This window comes from Martes martes (genome assembly GCF_963455335.1).
Source record: "Martes martes genome assembly, chromosome: 1".
NCBI classification, from domain to species: domain Eukaryota; kingdom Metazoa; phylum Chordata; class Mammalia; order Carnivora; family Mustelidae; genus Martes; species Martes martes.
In genome coordinates, this window is record NC_137888.1 from 199985522 (window position 1) to 200000349 (window position 14828).

The 14828-nt window shown below is 44.4% G+C and overlaps 1 protein-coding gene across 4 annotated transcripts in view; it reads left to right on the top strand.

Moving 5' to 3' along the window:
• Positions 1 to 14828, top strand: part of SMARCC1 (SWI/SNF related BAF chromatin remodeling complex subunit C1) — a gene marked incomplete at its 5' end in the record, with an annotated part of 173183 nt that overhangs the window by 137970 nt on the left and 20385 nt on the right. For all 4 annotated transcript variants that reach the window (XM_080801830.1, XM_080801831.1, XM_080801832.1 and 1 more), the window contains one exon: positions 5741 to 5875. In XM_080801830.1, coding sequence (XP_080657956.1) covers positions 5741 to 5875 — 135 coding nt within the window. The remainder of the gene's footprint in view (positions 1 to 5740; positions 5876 to 14828) is intronic.

The following is a 14828-nucleotide window of genomic DNA, read 5'->3' on the forward strand; positions in this document are numbered from 1 at the left end:
ATCAAGCCCAACATAGGGCTCCCTGCTTAGTGGGGAGTCTGATTCTCCCTCTCCCTCTGTTCCTCCCCCATGCATGTGCGCTTGTGTGCGCGCACGCTCTCTCTCTCTCTCTCAAATAAATAAAATCTTTTTAAAAAATAAAATAACTATAGTTCGCAGAAGTCGCAGAACTTGATATCACAGAGCAATCCTGTGGACCACTCATCTCCAATGGTAACATCTTATTTTTAATTAGTCTGGTATTTTTTTATTCTGTTTTCTCCTCTATGATCTTGTTAATTCCATAGACTTTTGTTAGGCTTTCAGTGTTGTTTCTGGTGATTTTAGGATGCATCCTTGAGTTGTTGCAGTTTAATCCAAAGTGTCCTTACACTTCTTCAGTAACGGGAGAGCTTTAGTGCTTTTCCCCGTGCATTATTTCTCACTTCATTTCTACACTGCAGTGTTTTCTTTGATGAAATAGGTTACTTTCCTCCAGTTCCAAGAACTCTTGAGAACTTCATTCTGTGTACGCCTACTGGTAATGATTTCTCTGTTGTTTCTCTTAAAAGGTCTTGATTTCACCTTCCTTTTTGAAGTGTATTTTCAATGGGTACAGAATTCAAGGTTGGCGGTTATTTTCTGTCAATATGTAAAAAAAAAAAAAGGGCCCATTCCATTATCTGCCGTAGCTATTAGTAAACCAACTGTTATCCCCATTGTTGTGCCTTTGGAGGTGATTGAAGATGCTGCGCCCCCAGCCCCTTTTTTTTAATACTTTTCAGATTATCTTTTTGGTTTGGGTACTCTGTAGTATACCTTAATATGATTTTTGTTGTTGCATTTTCTGTCCTTGGGGTTTGCTAAGCTTGAATCTGTATATTTATCTGTTTCATCTGTTTTGGGAAATTGTCACCCATTACCTTGTTGAATACATTTGACACTTGAACAGTGTGAAGGTTAGAGGCACCAACCCTCCTCACAGTTGAAAACCAGTGTGTGACTTTGCTTCCCAAAAAACTGAGCTGATAGCCTACTGTTGACCAGACGACTTACCAGTAACAAGCAGTTAACACACGTGTTTTACATTATATATATCATATACTGTATTTTTAAAGTAGACTAGAGAAAAGAAAATGTTAAGAAAGTTGTAAGGAAGAGAAAAGACTTTCTTTTCTCCATAAGTGGGCTTTCCCAGCTCAAACTTATGTTCTTCAAGTGTCCTCTGTGTTGCTTCTGCCACATTTTCTGTCCTCTCCTGTGAGCCCATCTACAGAAATGGTAGGCTTTTTGCCTGTTTCTCATGTCTCTTACACTTGGTTTTAGGGTTTTGTTTTGTTTTGTTTTCATTCTTTTTCTCATACAGTTTGAATATTTTCTGTTGACCTTTCAGTTCATTAGACAGATCTTCTGCTTTTAAACCTAATCTTTGAGTTACTATTTCAGTTATCATGTATTTTTTTAACATCTTAGTTTTATTTTTTTCAGTGTTCCAAGAGTCATTGCTTATGCACCACACCCCGTGCTCCATGCAGTACGTGCCCTCCTGAATACCCTCCACCAGGCTCACCCACCCCCCGCACCTCCTTCCCCTCCAAAACCCTGTTTGTTTCTCAGAGTTCACAGTCTCTCATGCTTTGTCTCCCCTTCCAGTTTACCCCAGTTCACTTTTTCTTTCCTTCTCATATTGTCCTCCGTGTTATTCCTTATGCTCCACAAGTAAGTGAAACCATATGATAATTGACTTTCTCTGCTTGACTTTTTTCACTCAGCATAATCTCCTCCAGTCCTGTCTATGTTGATACAAAAGTTGGGTATTCATCCTTTCTGATGGAGGCATAATACTCCATAGTATATATGGACCATATCTTCTTTATCCATTCGTCTGTTGAAGAGCATCTTGGTTCTTTCCACAGTTTGGTGATTATGGACATTGCTGCTATGAACATTGGGGCACATATGGCCCTTCTTTTCACTACATCTGTACCTTTGGGGTAAATACCCAGTAGTGCAATTGCAGGACCATAGGGTAGCTCTATTTTTAGTTTTTTGAGGAATCTCCACACTGTTTTCCAAAGTGGCTGTACCAACTTGCATTCCCACTAACGGTGTAAGAGGGTTCCCCTTTCTCCACAACCTCTCCAACACTTGCTGTTTCCTGTCCTGTTGATTTTAGCCATTCTAACTGGTGTAAGGCGGTATCTCAATGTGGAAGTTACCATGTATTTTAATAATAATTTCAATCAGGTGTATATTGGTTCTTGTATAAATTCTAAATATAGTGAAATTCTCTTCTTATCCATATTTTCCTACATTTTCTTACACATAGTGAGTGATCTTAACATATTTTAATGTTCTTTCCTGCTAAGTCCAATGTCTGTGCCATCTGTGAATCTGCTGTTTTGATTGAATGCCAGATATGTATAAAAATTTAGATTCTCTGAATAAAAAGAAAAAAGTATTTTATATATACATAAAGTTTAGATGCCCCACCCAGGTGGTGATGTCGTCTGTCTATACGATTCAGTCTTCCTCCATGCTGTTCACAGACCTGAGAACGGGCAGGGGTTGAGGTGAAGCTAGATGGCAGTTTGGTCCTCTTCCTCCAGGACCACCCCTGATCCTTAGCTATGACTTTGCAGAACTTACGGTGGGGTTGTGAAGGAGTCTTTATCACTTCAGAAGGGGAGTTTGCTGGAGTTTCTGTCTTTCCTTGAACCTGACTCCTTAGCGTCCCAGCCTCTGCATCTTCAGAATTCCCCAAGTGTCTGAGATGGTGGGTGACAGGCTTGTATTTGAAGTCCCCCACGTCTCCGCCAGTATCCCTTCATCCGCAGGCACAAGTTACAAGAGTTCTTTGTTATAAACTGGACACAAATCTCTCATCACATGTAGGATTTGCAAGTATTTTCTCACAGTCTGTGAACTGTCTTTTCACCTTCCTGATGGGGTCTTTTGAAGCAGAGATGTTTTTAATTTTGATGAAGTCCAAACCCTCAGTCTTCCCTTTGGCACTTAGGCTTGTGGTGTCACATCTAAGAAATCTTTTACTTCACCCCCAAGATCATTTAGATTTACTCCTGTTTTTACTCCTGTTTTTTCTTCTCAGTTGTGTGTGTGTGTGTGTGTGTGTGTGTGTGTGTGTGTCCTGTGGGGGGTGCTGAGGGAGAGAATGCACCTTAAGCAGATTCCGTCCTTAGCATAGAGCCCAGTACAGGGCTCGATCTCACAACCCTGAGATCATGACCTAAGGCGAAATCAGGAGTCAGATGCTTAACCAGCTGAGCCACCGAGGTATTCCTTTTCTCAGAATTTTTTAATGTTAGCTCTTAACCTTTAGGTCTTTGACCTACTGAGTTAATTTTTTGTACATGATCTGAGATAGGGTCCAAATTCATTGTTTTGCCTTTGAATATCCAGTTGTCATGGCACCAGCCGTTAACCCACCCACCACCCCCTCTTAAACTTTACTATAGAACTATTAGAATATATATAGAAATAGAATAGTATAATGACTCTGTGTATCCACCACCAGCTTTGGTTATCAGCAATTCGCCAGTCTTGTTTCATTCATTTCTATTCGCTTTTGGCCTGTTGATGACCCACTGTGGACTTGGGCTTCTTTCTTAGGTTAAGTCTGTGACTTCTGGATCTCACTCATGTCTTTGCCTTTTTCTGGTTTTACACTAAACTAACTGGACCATATCCTTCAAAAGCAGGCGTAGGAATTAAACTTTTTTTTAAGATTTTATTTATTTGAGAGAGAAAGAGAGCACTACCAGGGAGGAGGGGCAAGGGCAGAGGGAGAAGCACATTCTCTGCTGAGCAGGGACTCCGGCTCAGGGCTCCCTCCAAGGACCCTGATCATGACCTGAGCCAAAGGGAGGTGCTTAACCAGCTAAGCCATCCAGGAGCCCCAGAAATAAACTTTTTGAGTCCTTGATTTCAGATACATCTATCCTGTGCCCACACTTCATTCATTTAAGTTCCTGTACTTGAAATTCTAAATTGAAATGCATTTTTCCCTCGGAATTTGGAGGGTATTTTACCATTATTTTCAAAAAACCTAGTTTTGTTTTTGAGAAAAGCCTGATGGAGTCTGAATTTTTGTTTGTAACCTACTGTTTTATTTGTTTGCCTTTCTGGAAACTTGTAGGATTTCACTCTGTTTCATGGTCTTAAATTTCCAGAGTGGTTCCTTGCTGTGTATTTTTTTCAACTTTTATTTTCTTGTTACTTGGTGGTCCTTTCTATTTGAAAACTCTTGATCCTCAGTTTTGAGAGGAAATAGTTTGGCATGTTGATGTAATAGTACATGGTGATATCCCCAACTTCCTGGATAATTCTCAAAAAAATAAGAGCCATTTTCTGCCATAGCCATCAGAGTTCTACAGGTTCTATTCTCTTAGAAATAGATCTGGGAACTGATAACCTGAGTCTTCTCCGAAGGAGGGGTTACTGGTGTTAAGGCGATAACACGTGAAGGGAGACCTGCTTCTTGTGTGACGCCTATTTATAAATTTCTGATATTTTGTTGTGCTACATGGCGGAACACTATACAATGATAGCAGGCTTAGGATCACGTAATCTTTACTTAATCTTGTTATTGATCTGAAGCTCAGAGTGTGGTTAGGGAGGCAAACACTTCATGAACAGCTGTAGATTCGTTCATAAAACCTCTTTGTTGTCACCTTTTGCTTAGACTTCTGCATCTTCCTGTAGATGGATCTCTATGATAGAAAACTGCATTTCTCTTTCTAACTGTAAAAGGGTAAATAAGACTCTCATTTAAGTGTTGTCTATTAAGTTAGCTCCCCAAAGCCTATGTTAAATGCCTCCTGCATGTTAGCTGCTTCTAGATTCTCTATGAAACAGGGATCGATAAGACAGATGCTCCATGCTACTTCTCACTTGCGTAGAAGAAAGATGAGCACATAGACTCAGCGGATATAATGAAAGGGAATGCAGAACAGTGTTGGGAGTTTGTTGGTGCTGCTCTCGGATGGTGTCCAGCGTGGGATTGACCCCGGGCCAAATACAGATAGTCATGGTGAAATATGGGCCCCTCATCTTCTTTGTATAATATGGTGCCTTCTTCTGTGTCCTGCTGAGTAGGCAAGAAGTGTGAATAGGTCTCGTCGTCCAGAGTAGCCCATTCTTCCAGAGTAACTACTAGTCCTGTACTGTATTTGTTTCTCTGGGTCCAGATCCTGTCCTCAGACTTGGTGGGGAATATTGTTCACCCTCTCCTTTCCACACCGAGTGCCACTCACTGGAGAGAAAGCAGAGGCTTTACATCTGAGTGTTGGGTGTGGGGGGAAGCCACTGCTTAGCTGCCCTGGACAGTTGCTAAGGAGGGAAGGGTAGTGAGGGGAGGCATGGAGTAGAGGGGTGACTGTGCAAGGTAAGTGGGTGGCAGATGGGGAGGTGTACCCCAGGCTACTTGTGTCCTTCTCTTTGGCCATCAGGGTCCTGGTTAAACTGCCCCTTCCTAGTGGGCTCTTTTTGAGAGGAGTAGTCTACCATGGGAGGGTGTTGGTTTTTTTTAACCTTTTAAAAGAGTTATTTATACCCATAAGGACCAGAAATTCAGCAAGCTATTTTAAATTGAAGTAAATGTTTGGTAGAGACATACAAAGGAGGGATCTAGGACACCGTTCTTCATTCTATAATCCGTACTCTGAATAGCAACTTCAGCGTTTTGTTGCTCTATTTTAAACAAATGTTTACCTAAGTAATTGGAATTATCTTTTACACTTAGCACCTGGCTGCCGTGGAGGAGAGAAAGATCAAGTCTCTGGTGGCCCTGCTGGTTGAGACACAGATGAAGAAGTTGGAGATCAAACTTCGACATTTTGAGGAGCTGGAAACTATCATGGACAGAGAGAAGGAGGCTGTAAGTAAAGGGACAGTTCTGTGGCTTTCTGGCCAGGAAGTGCTGACACCTTCCGTAAACCACAAGTTAGATGAGTGGTAGCCTACTCTGTTGGTCCTTTCTCCTTGTTAGCTTTGCCCTTTCAAAGGGGTTCTCAGTCATTGATGAACAGAAGGAACTCTGTTCTCATTCTAAAACTAATGATTTAGATTTCAGGTTTACACCTCTCAGCTTTCCAGATGCATGCATGATGGTATAAAATTCTTCTCTCTACAGAAGTTAGATCTAAAACTTCCTTTCTGTCTTACTTGTTACTAGTAAAGTAGAATTCATATAGATCCATTGTCTGATTCAAGGATTTTCTTGATTTCCTGTCTTCTTCAATACAAGTATCAGAAAGTAAGGGCACCTGGGTAGCTCAGTGGGTTAAAGCCTCTGCCTTCAGCCTCAGGTCATGATCTTAGGGTCCTGGGATCAAGCCCCACATCGGGTTTTCTGCTCAGCAGGGAGCCTGCGTCCCCCTCTGTCTCTCTGCCTACCTCTCTGCCTACTTGTGATCTCTGTCTGTCAAATAAATAAATAAATCTTTAAAAAACAAAACAAAACCAAAAAACCACAAATATCAGAAAGTAGGAGTTAATCTCCCCTTGAGTTAGGAGCCTTGTTTCTATGACCCCTCTTAACCAAACCCTCCTTGGGTCCACCTTGGACTCTCAGTCTTCCTCCCCTTCCCTGCACAGTGGAGGGCAGGGGGTGACTAGGCCCTTGCTGAGCTCCTAAGCAGCATGGTTGGAGGCAGACACTTGTGAGAGAAGGATGTGGCCCAAACAGGATCAAGAGAATTATGAAAAAGGCCAAAACTGAGGAAGGAAGCAAAAAAAGTAAGAAACTAGAGGCAGGGGAACATTTGGTCATTCAAGGTAATTTTTGGAGAATTATTTTTTAATGAGTTGACTAGAAGAGAGATTGATAATTTACTTTCTTTTTTTGTTTTTTTTTTTTTTTCTCTTTTAAGATTTTATTTGTTTGAGAGAGCACACAAGCAGGGGGTGGGGACAAAAGGATAGGGAGAAACAGATTTCCTGCTGAGCAGGGAGCCGGATGTGGAGCTAGATCCCAGGACCCTGAGATCATTACCCAAGCCAAAGGCAGACACTTAACCAGCTAAGCCACTCAGGTACCCCAGGAATTGGTAACTTTCTAAGCAGTGGACTAAATTTGAGGATTTAGTTAGGACTTGTGCTCTCTTATTATTTTGAGTTTTATCTATATGTGAGATACTGGTATCTGAGTGGTAGAACCTTAAAATTAAATTATCCCAGAGACCTTCTAATTTTAAGAACCTTTTTGTATTTCTTAAACTATTTATTGGTGACATCCAGTCACATCCTCTGGCAGATTTCTCAGTAGCCCAGTAACTGTCACAAACAGCCCATTTTCATTTTGTCCTGAGACCAGCTCTGCCACTTCAGCTGGCATCCTGGCCCTGGAGGACGGCGAGGCTCCTTCAGTAACTCTCTACCCACACCCTTCCCCAGCCCACCCCCAGTTCCCTGACCTGTAAGCGTCTCCCACCGCTGGCCCTCTCCTTCCCTGGGAGCTGCCCTCTGGGTACTAGCCACACCACTCCCCATGCAGGCTGCCCTCTGGTCTTGCTCTCTGTGCAGTCTCTGTGCAATCACCTGTGTGATTCTGCTCCTCTGTCTGCAAGGCCCCCTTCCCCAGCCCTGCATCCCTTAGCCCTGCCCCTCTGGGTGACCTGCCCACCCCATCTGCGGCCGTGGCAGCCTGACAGAGCACCTACACTGTGTGTTGTAGTTGCTGGCTCACGTGTCCATCTCCCATCCCAGGGTATAGGCCCTTTGAGCACAGAATCGATCGAGTGTCTTTGTAAACAGAACTGGCACATTATGGGCTCGTTTCGGTGGCTGTTGAATGAGTGTATGCCAGCACCAGTGTCAGAAGTTAGAGAAGTGGAAACGGGAAATTCACCCTTTAGTTGAGTGGGGAAGACAGGTAAACAAATGATGGCACGGTGTGTTCAGTGCTCCTCTGAGAGCAGTAAGGAGGCATACGTGGAAGACGGGGAGAGGGAGAATTCCTCTGCCAGCTGAGCCGGAGAGTTGAGGAATGGCTTTGTGTGTATCTTATCCTCATAAGCTGCCCTTTTGTCATGTGTGGATGTTTTTAGTGGGCTCAGTGTAACAGGGTAATAATGCAGTGGATTCCCGTGGTGATCGGGTCATATCCGCTGGCAGCCAGATGCCCTGCTGTCGTTCCTAAAGCAGCACTGATGGCTGAGCCTGGAGATGAGCAGGACTCTGACTGGGCACTCCCAGGACATGTCTGGATTCTCAAGGGGCTCTTTTCTCAGCTCTAAGGCACTTTCTCTTCAGAGGTTGAACCTGGGGATACCCCCACTCTTTGAAACCCTCAGTGAAGATCAGCACTGTCCTCCGCCCCTCCCCAGTTCTCGCCCTGAGTCCCAGACACCACAGGGGCCGAGTGTAATGGCTATACTTCTCTTGGCCCTTCAGAATTTCCCTCATGCTATGGATTTGTAACAGTTACTACCTCTAATTACAGAACTGCACTGTGGTTTTCTTACTTGAATCTTTTTTTGTTGTTATGTTAAATTCTAATCAGAGCACATGAAACATTTTAGGGACTAGTCTCTGAATAAAACAGCACAACCAAAAATGTTGGGAACGCCTGCACCACATCAGGTTGGTCTGCTCAGAGCCTTTGGTGGTCAGCCTGCCTTCTCTCAGTCAGCATCTGGGCAGAAAAATCCTCCGTGGGGGATAGTCCCGAGGCCTAGCCACTGACTGTCAGTAACACAGCTGTGTTATTCACTGCTGTGGGAAAGATCACCCTAAACCTTAGTGACCGAAACAGCAAACCCGGTCTCACGTGGCTTCTGGGAGCTGGGAGCCAGGCACCCTGGCTGGGTGGCTCCAGCGTGGGACTGTACGAGGGTGCAGGCTTCCTGGGATCAGCAGGGTTAGGGCTCCCAGCTTACCCCTGGGGTTGGCAGGGGCTTTAGCTTCTGCCACACCAGCCTTTCCAGGGTGCCGTTCATGAAAGGGCTCCCCCAGGGTGGGTGATTAAAAAGAGAAAGAATGTGAATGAGCACCCAGAATGGAAGTCACCCTGTTGCTTGTCACCTAAACTTCCCAGTCTCCATTCCTTCATTTTGCTGTGTTTTCGGTCACCCAGGCCAGCTGTGGTTCTGGGACCGGGCTTGGGGTTAGACATGGTTCAGGGAGGCAGAAGGGCTAAATACCAGGAAGTGGGAGTGTGGAGGCCGGCTCAGAGGCTCACTCTCAGAACCAGAGTCCTGCAACATTCAAAATGTCTCCCATTCATTTGTATACAGTGATGGCATAACCTCTTTTTCTCCACTGGGCCCTGCTCTCCTGTCCTTCCATGTGGGCAGGCAAAGCCATGGCTACTTTCCTAACCAGTGATTTCAGCACAGGACTGTTGTGGGACTTAAATGACAGAAGTGTGGCATGTGCCTGGCACAGTGCCTCTGACACGTAGTAGGTGTTAAGTAAATATTTACACACCTCCCTTTCTTTAGGCACACTAGTAACCAATGATTATATATTAAAATTCATTATTTGTAAGCCTTTGTTGGCTTTATAAACATTCATCGGACCAGTCACTGTGCTAAACCACTTTATATGGATTTTCTCATTTAATCCCTCAAAATCTATGAGGAAGCCATTAGCAAGAAAATACTGATTGCTTTGAATCTCCTTGGACAAAAATCCAGCAGTGATGCTGGGTGGGCACATAAGGCCCTATCTTTGTTCACTTCTCTTACGGATGGAGAGACTGGAGCTTGGACAGGATACATTATGTACCTGCGATCACAGTCCAGAAGGGACAGAGCCAAGTGCTAAACCTGTTTGTTCAGCTTAGTGTTTTTATCTGACACTTTATAAAGAAATAAATCATTCTCATCTCCTTATAACCAAGAGAATCTAAGATATGCAAGGGGGTTTTTTTTGTTTTTGTTTTGAAGATTTTATTTATTTATGACAGAGACAGCGACAGAGGGAACACAAGCACAGGGAGCTGGAGAGGGAGAAGTAGGCTGCCCACTGAGCAGGAAGCCCAATGCGGGGCTTGATCCCAGGACCCTGGGATCATGACCTGAGCCGAAGGCAGACACTTAATGACTGAGCCACCCAGGTGCCCCTGAGATATGCAAGGTTTTATCATCCCTCTATTACAACTTAAAATTGAGACTAGAAAGTCCAAGTCAGCCAGGAGCAGAGCCTTGTACTAACTACCTGGTGCTCCTCTGCCCACCACATTACCTCAGTTCACTTTATTTTTTATGTTTTAAAGATTTTATTTCTTTGCTTGAGAGAACCAGAGCATGAGCTGGTGGGGGGAGGGGCAGAGGCAGAAGGAGAAGCAAACTCCTGAGCAGGGAGCCCAACATAGGGCTCGATCCCAGGACCCTGAGATCATGACCTGAACTGAAGGCAGACGCTTAATGACTGAGCCACCCAGGCGCCCCTGCCTCCGTTCACTTTCAGGTGTACTTCTTTACCTACCAGCTCCAGGACATACTTTTTTTGAATTACGCATTTGGTTTTATTTATATAGCAATAGATGTCAAAATCTATTCTTAGACTTTTAAGAATCAGATATGGGAGCACCTGGGTGGCTCAGTTGGTTAAGCATCCGATTTCTGATCTCAGCTCAGGTCTTGATGTCAGGGTCGTGAGTTCAAGCCCCATGTTGGGCTCCACACTAGGTGTAGAGCCTACTTTAAAAAAAAAATAAAGAATCAGGAACTTTCTTTTTTTTCTCTAATGACTTAAAATCAGTTCTCTTGAGTCTTAAAGTATGTAATAATTAAGAACAAAGGACATAAATGTTAATCTTTTGTAGATACTACGCATACAGCTGTAATTAGACTCAGAAGCCATTATTACACTGTCTTGTGAAGTGCTGGTATTGGCGGAAGGCAGTTATGAAATGTATAGAGCCCATCGAAGAAATAACGTGATAAGAAGTATTGACTCCAGCTCGGGTGAGGATGCTGAGCTTGTGCTGGGTTCGTAACTCAGAGGGCCTGCCTGCCTGAGCAGCCTTCCATGCCAGGTGGATAGCATACAGCATTCGAGAGAGCAGGTTTCAGATGTGGGTTATGTTGGGGAATGGAGCCACCTGGAGAGAACTGGGGGCCGTGCGCCCTGTCTAAAGCATTCCCATTTGGACTAAAAAAATAATTTGATGCCCATGAGAATGGATCTGTGAGCTGATCTGGTGGGCGAAATGCTGTCTGCACTTCTGCAGGCCATTTGGCTAGGTGTCGAAATTGAATACATTCAGTAAAGAGAGACATTGTGGGAATCCCAGACTCAGTCCTCAAGGAGGTTAGAGGGTGAGTGAGACCTCGAGATGTAGAGACACTGCGTACTGCGGGGCAATGGGGCAGTGGAAATCCAGTGGAGGGGGGATCATGAGGGGGCTCAGCCATGGTTGGCTGAGATTATCAAGGAGAGCTTCCTAGTGGAGGAGGGACTGATCTGAGCTATTTAAAAGGCCTAAATCCAGAACTTTCAGAGGAGACTGAAGAGTCAGCCTGCCTAGAGCTGTTGGCTTTTGCTGCATTAGGTGATGTAAGATTAAGGTCATTTTTTCGTTCCTTGGATACTTATTAAGCACCTCTTTTGTTCTAGGCATGTATATGGTAGTGGGGATACAGTGGTGAATAAAAACTCTTTGCCTTGGTAGAGCTTGAAATAATTCACGAAGGGTGTTAGGAGATGTTCTGTGCTGTGTGTGTATGCATACACAACTGTATGTTACAGGCTGGGGAGGGAGTCAAGGAGGGGGAAGGGAGAGATCGCACTTTGCAGTGGTGTCCTCTGGGTAGGCCTTATTGGGAAACTCACAGGTGCATCCTTCTAAGACCTAGAAGCAGTGCAAAGGCTCTGAGGCAGGAGCATGTTTGGGAACTTAGGAGTGATGGTTGGGCTGGAGCATAAATGAGGAGGAGGTGAGAGAATAAAGTCAGAGATTTGGTGACCTAATCATGGAAGTCCTGTAAGCCACCCAGAGGCTTTTCATTTTACTCTGATTAAAGCGTGGGAAAACTACAGAGCCCATTTTATGGATTCCATATAGTAAATGCAGAGGCTGGCATCCTTGCAGTTTCGCAGGGATCCGTGTGCCAGCTGTGTTGCAGAGAGGAAATGACAAAGCAGCAAGGCCCAGAGAGGGGAGACTGGTGGCAAGGCTGTTAAAGTAGCCCACACGAGATGATGGTGGCCTGGACCAGGACGAAATGGTCAAGTTCCTGGTAACAGGATCTCATCACACACGGGATGTAGGTTCAGGAAAGTTCATTGTACTTTAGGACAGACTAAGGAAGAAAGAACAAAAAGCCAGAAAGTGAAGTTCATACTGCCCCAGGAGAAGCACGTTGCACTTGGTGTTCTGTGTCTTCGGGGTAATGCATTTTGATGCAGCTTGTCCTGTCACGGAACCTGTTTCAGTCCATGCCATTACGTGAGGGGTGGTTTTAGCTGAGTTGAGGAGAGCTGTGCTCAGTTGTGGATATAGTTCTGGATCGCAAATGCGTGGCCTCAGGCGGCAGGCAGAAGGCAATAAGACAGAGTGACCAGTCACCACAATGTGCTACTGCCCCGTGGCTTTCACCTCCCGAAGCACACAGGGAAACCATGGGACTTAGTTGTGGTCTTCTGCTTTCCACAGGTGTAAGAAGGAATGAATGGGTCTGTTTGGGACTTGGTTTTTTATAAATGATGTCTGGTCACTGACCCCTAACATTTCAAAGGAAGGTGTGTGATTATTTACTTAGTTCTGAGGCCAAGTCGTCAGAGGCTCAAGTCTCAGCCGGTATTTCAGCCCGTGGCAGTGTCGGTGGACTTGTGGAGCCCCCACCTTGTACTCTTTCCCACCCTCCTCCCTGATCTGAGCCCGTGAAGCTGGGAGGAGAGCTCTGTGGGAGCCACGGCTGCACTTTGCAGCTGTGTCTGTGTTTGGTGTCTTGGTGCAGAAAAGTGCTCTGTTGTGCTCTGGTTCTGCTTGGATTCGGCTTCTGATGCGTACACAGTGTAGCAGTGAAGGGGGAGAGGAAGGCAGAGTTTGAATGCGGTGGGGGGATGTGTCTTCAGAGCCCAGCTACAGGCAGCTTTGTGTGAAATCCGCTGCCCTTGAGCCAGATCTGAGCCATCAGAGGAAGTGGACAGGTTCATTAACATTCTGTGTCCATGAAAGTACATACACAGTTTGCTTTAGCTGTTGGGACTTTGTCCACAGTTCTAGGAAATGGAAAACAGAGAGGAGAAAATCAAACTATCTATAACATATGACTTGCACCCTTTTAGTGTTGGGTTTTTTGTTTTGTTTTTTCAGTGTGGGGTTTTTTGTATTTTTAAGATTTTATTTGAGAGAGTACGTGAGCGTGAGCAGTGGGGAGGGGGCAGAGGGAGAAGCAGACGCCCTGCTGAGCAGGGAGCCTGATGCAGGGCTCCATTCCAGGACCCTGGGGTCACGACCTTCGCCAAGGGCAGATGCTTAACCGGTTGAGCCACCCAGGCTCCCTAGTGGTTTGTTTTTTGATAAAAATATTACGTTTAATGAAACAATTTTCAATAAAGAAAGAAATGAATAAATTAAAAAGTCTCTCTTACCCTCAATTTCATTTCTAGGAATAATCACCTAATAGTTTGGTGTCTTCTAGGACACCAAATATATAACGTGTGTATATGTGAATAAAAAGGTGTGGTTTTTTTCTTAATTGAATTAGGATTGTGTTAGTAAGTATTGCTGCAACTTGCTTTTTTTCCTCAGTGTATCTCAGACAACTGTACATCAAAAACAGTACTTGGGGCGCCTGGGTGGCTCAGTCGGCTAAGCGACTGCCTTCAGCTCGGGTCATGATCCCAAGGTCCTGGGATCAAGCCCCACATCAGGCTCTCCACTCAGCAGTGAGTCTGCTTCTCCTTCTCTGTGATCTCTCTCACTTTCATTCTCTCTCAAATAAAGAAATAAAATCTTAAAAAAAAAAAACAAAACAGTACTTTAATGACTGTCCTTAGACACACATACATAGGGTTTTCTAGGACAGATTCTCAGCTGTAGAATCACTGGTTTCTGGTTTTATGCGTTTAAAATTTGCTCAGAATCATCGAGCCTTCCTCAAAACTGCCAGTTGACGATGTCTCTGATTGAACTCAGTAGCAATAAGGTATCTACAACAAGAGAAGAATGTCTGTTGCGTGATGAGGCCAAGATGTATCTGGAAGCTCTGCTTCGTGTGCTGCAGAACAGAGGTGGTCCTCTCGGAGCCACGCTGTGGCCTGCTGTCCGGGCATTGCACCCACCCCACAGGACCTTTTTAGCCCACACTGGAGCTTTAGTTTAAACTGGGTTCTTTTTCAGGAATGTGTGTATGCGGATATATGTGTTTAATCACTCATCTGTTTTAATTCTTCTAATTACTTTCTTTTAATTACCTTCCATGTTTTGAAATGATACGTGAAGCTCAGGAAAAAATAGGGTAATTAAGGTTAGTACATTTGTGGACATGGAAAACTGGGCAAATTTTTCTTTCCAAGGTTAATAACTTGAGGGTAAAGTCAGCTCCCGAAGAAGGACTGGTTTGGTTTAAAAACAAAACCAAACCACTGAGACAGGTAATGCAGAGACTAAGTTTCCCTTCAGAGACACAAGATGTCTTCCAGCTTCTTGACAGAACAGATCTTGACCTAAATTATAGTTCTTACATAACTGCATGATTTCAGCCAAACCATCCAGACCAATAGTGGCTTGTCCAGGACATAGATAAGAGGTCCTTTTCTGGCAACCTCTTATGTCTTAACTTCAGCAAAGTCCTGAGTTTCCTAGAAAGAATCGTTAGAAGGAAGCAAATCCTGGGACCTGTAGTCAGAATTTTTAGATCCCTTTTTTCTCAGTC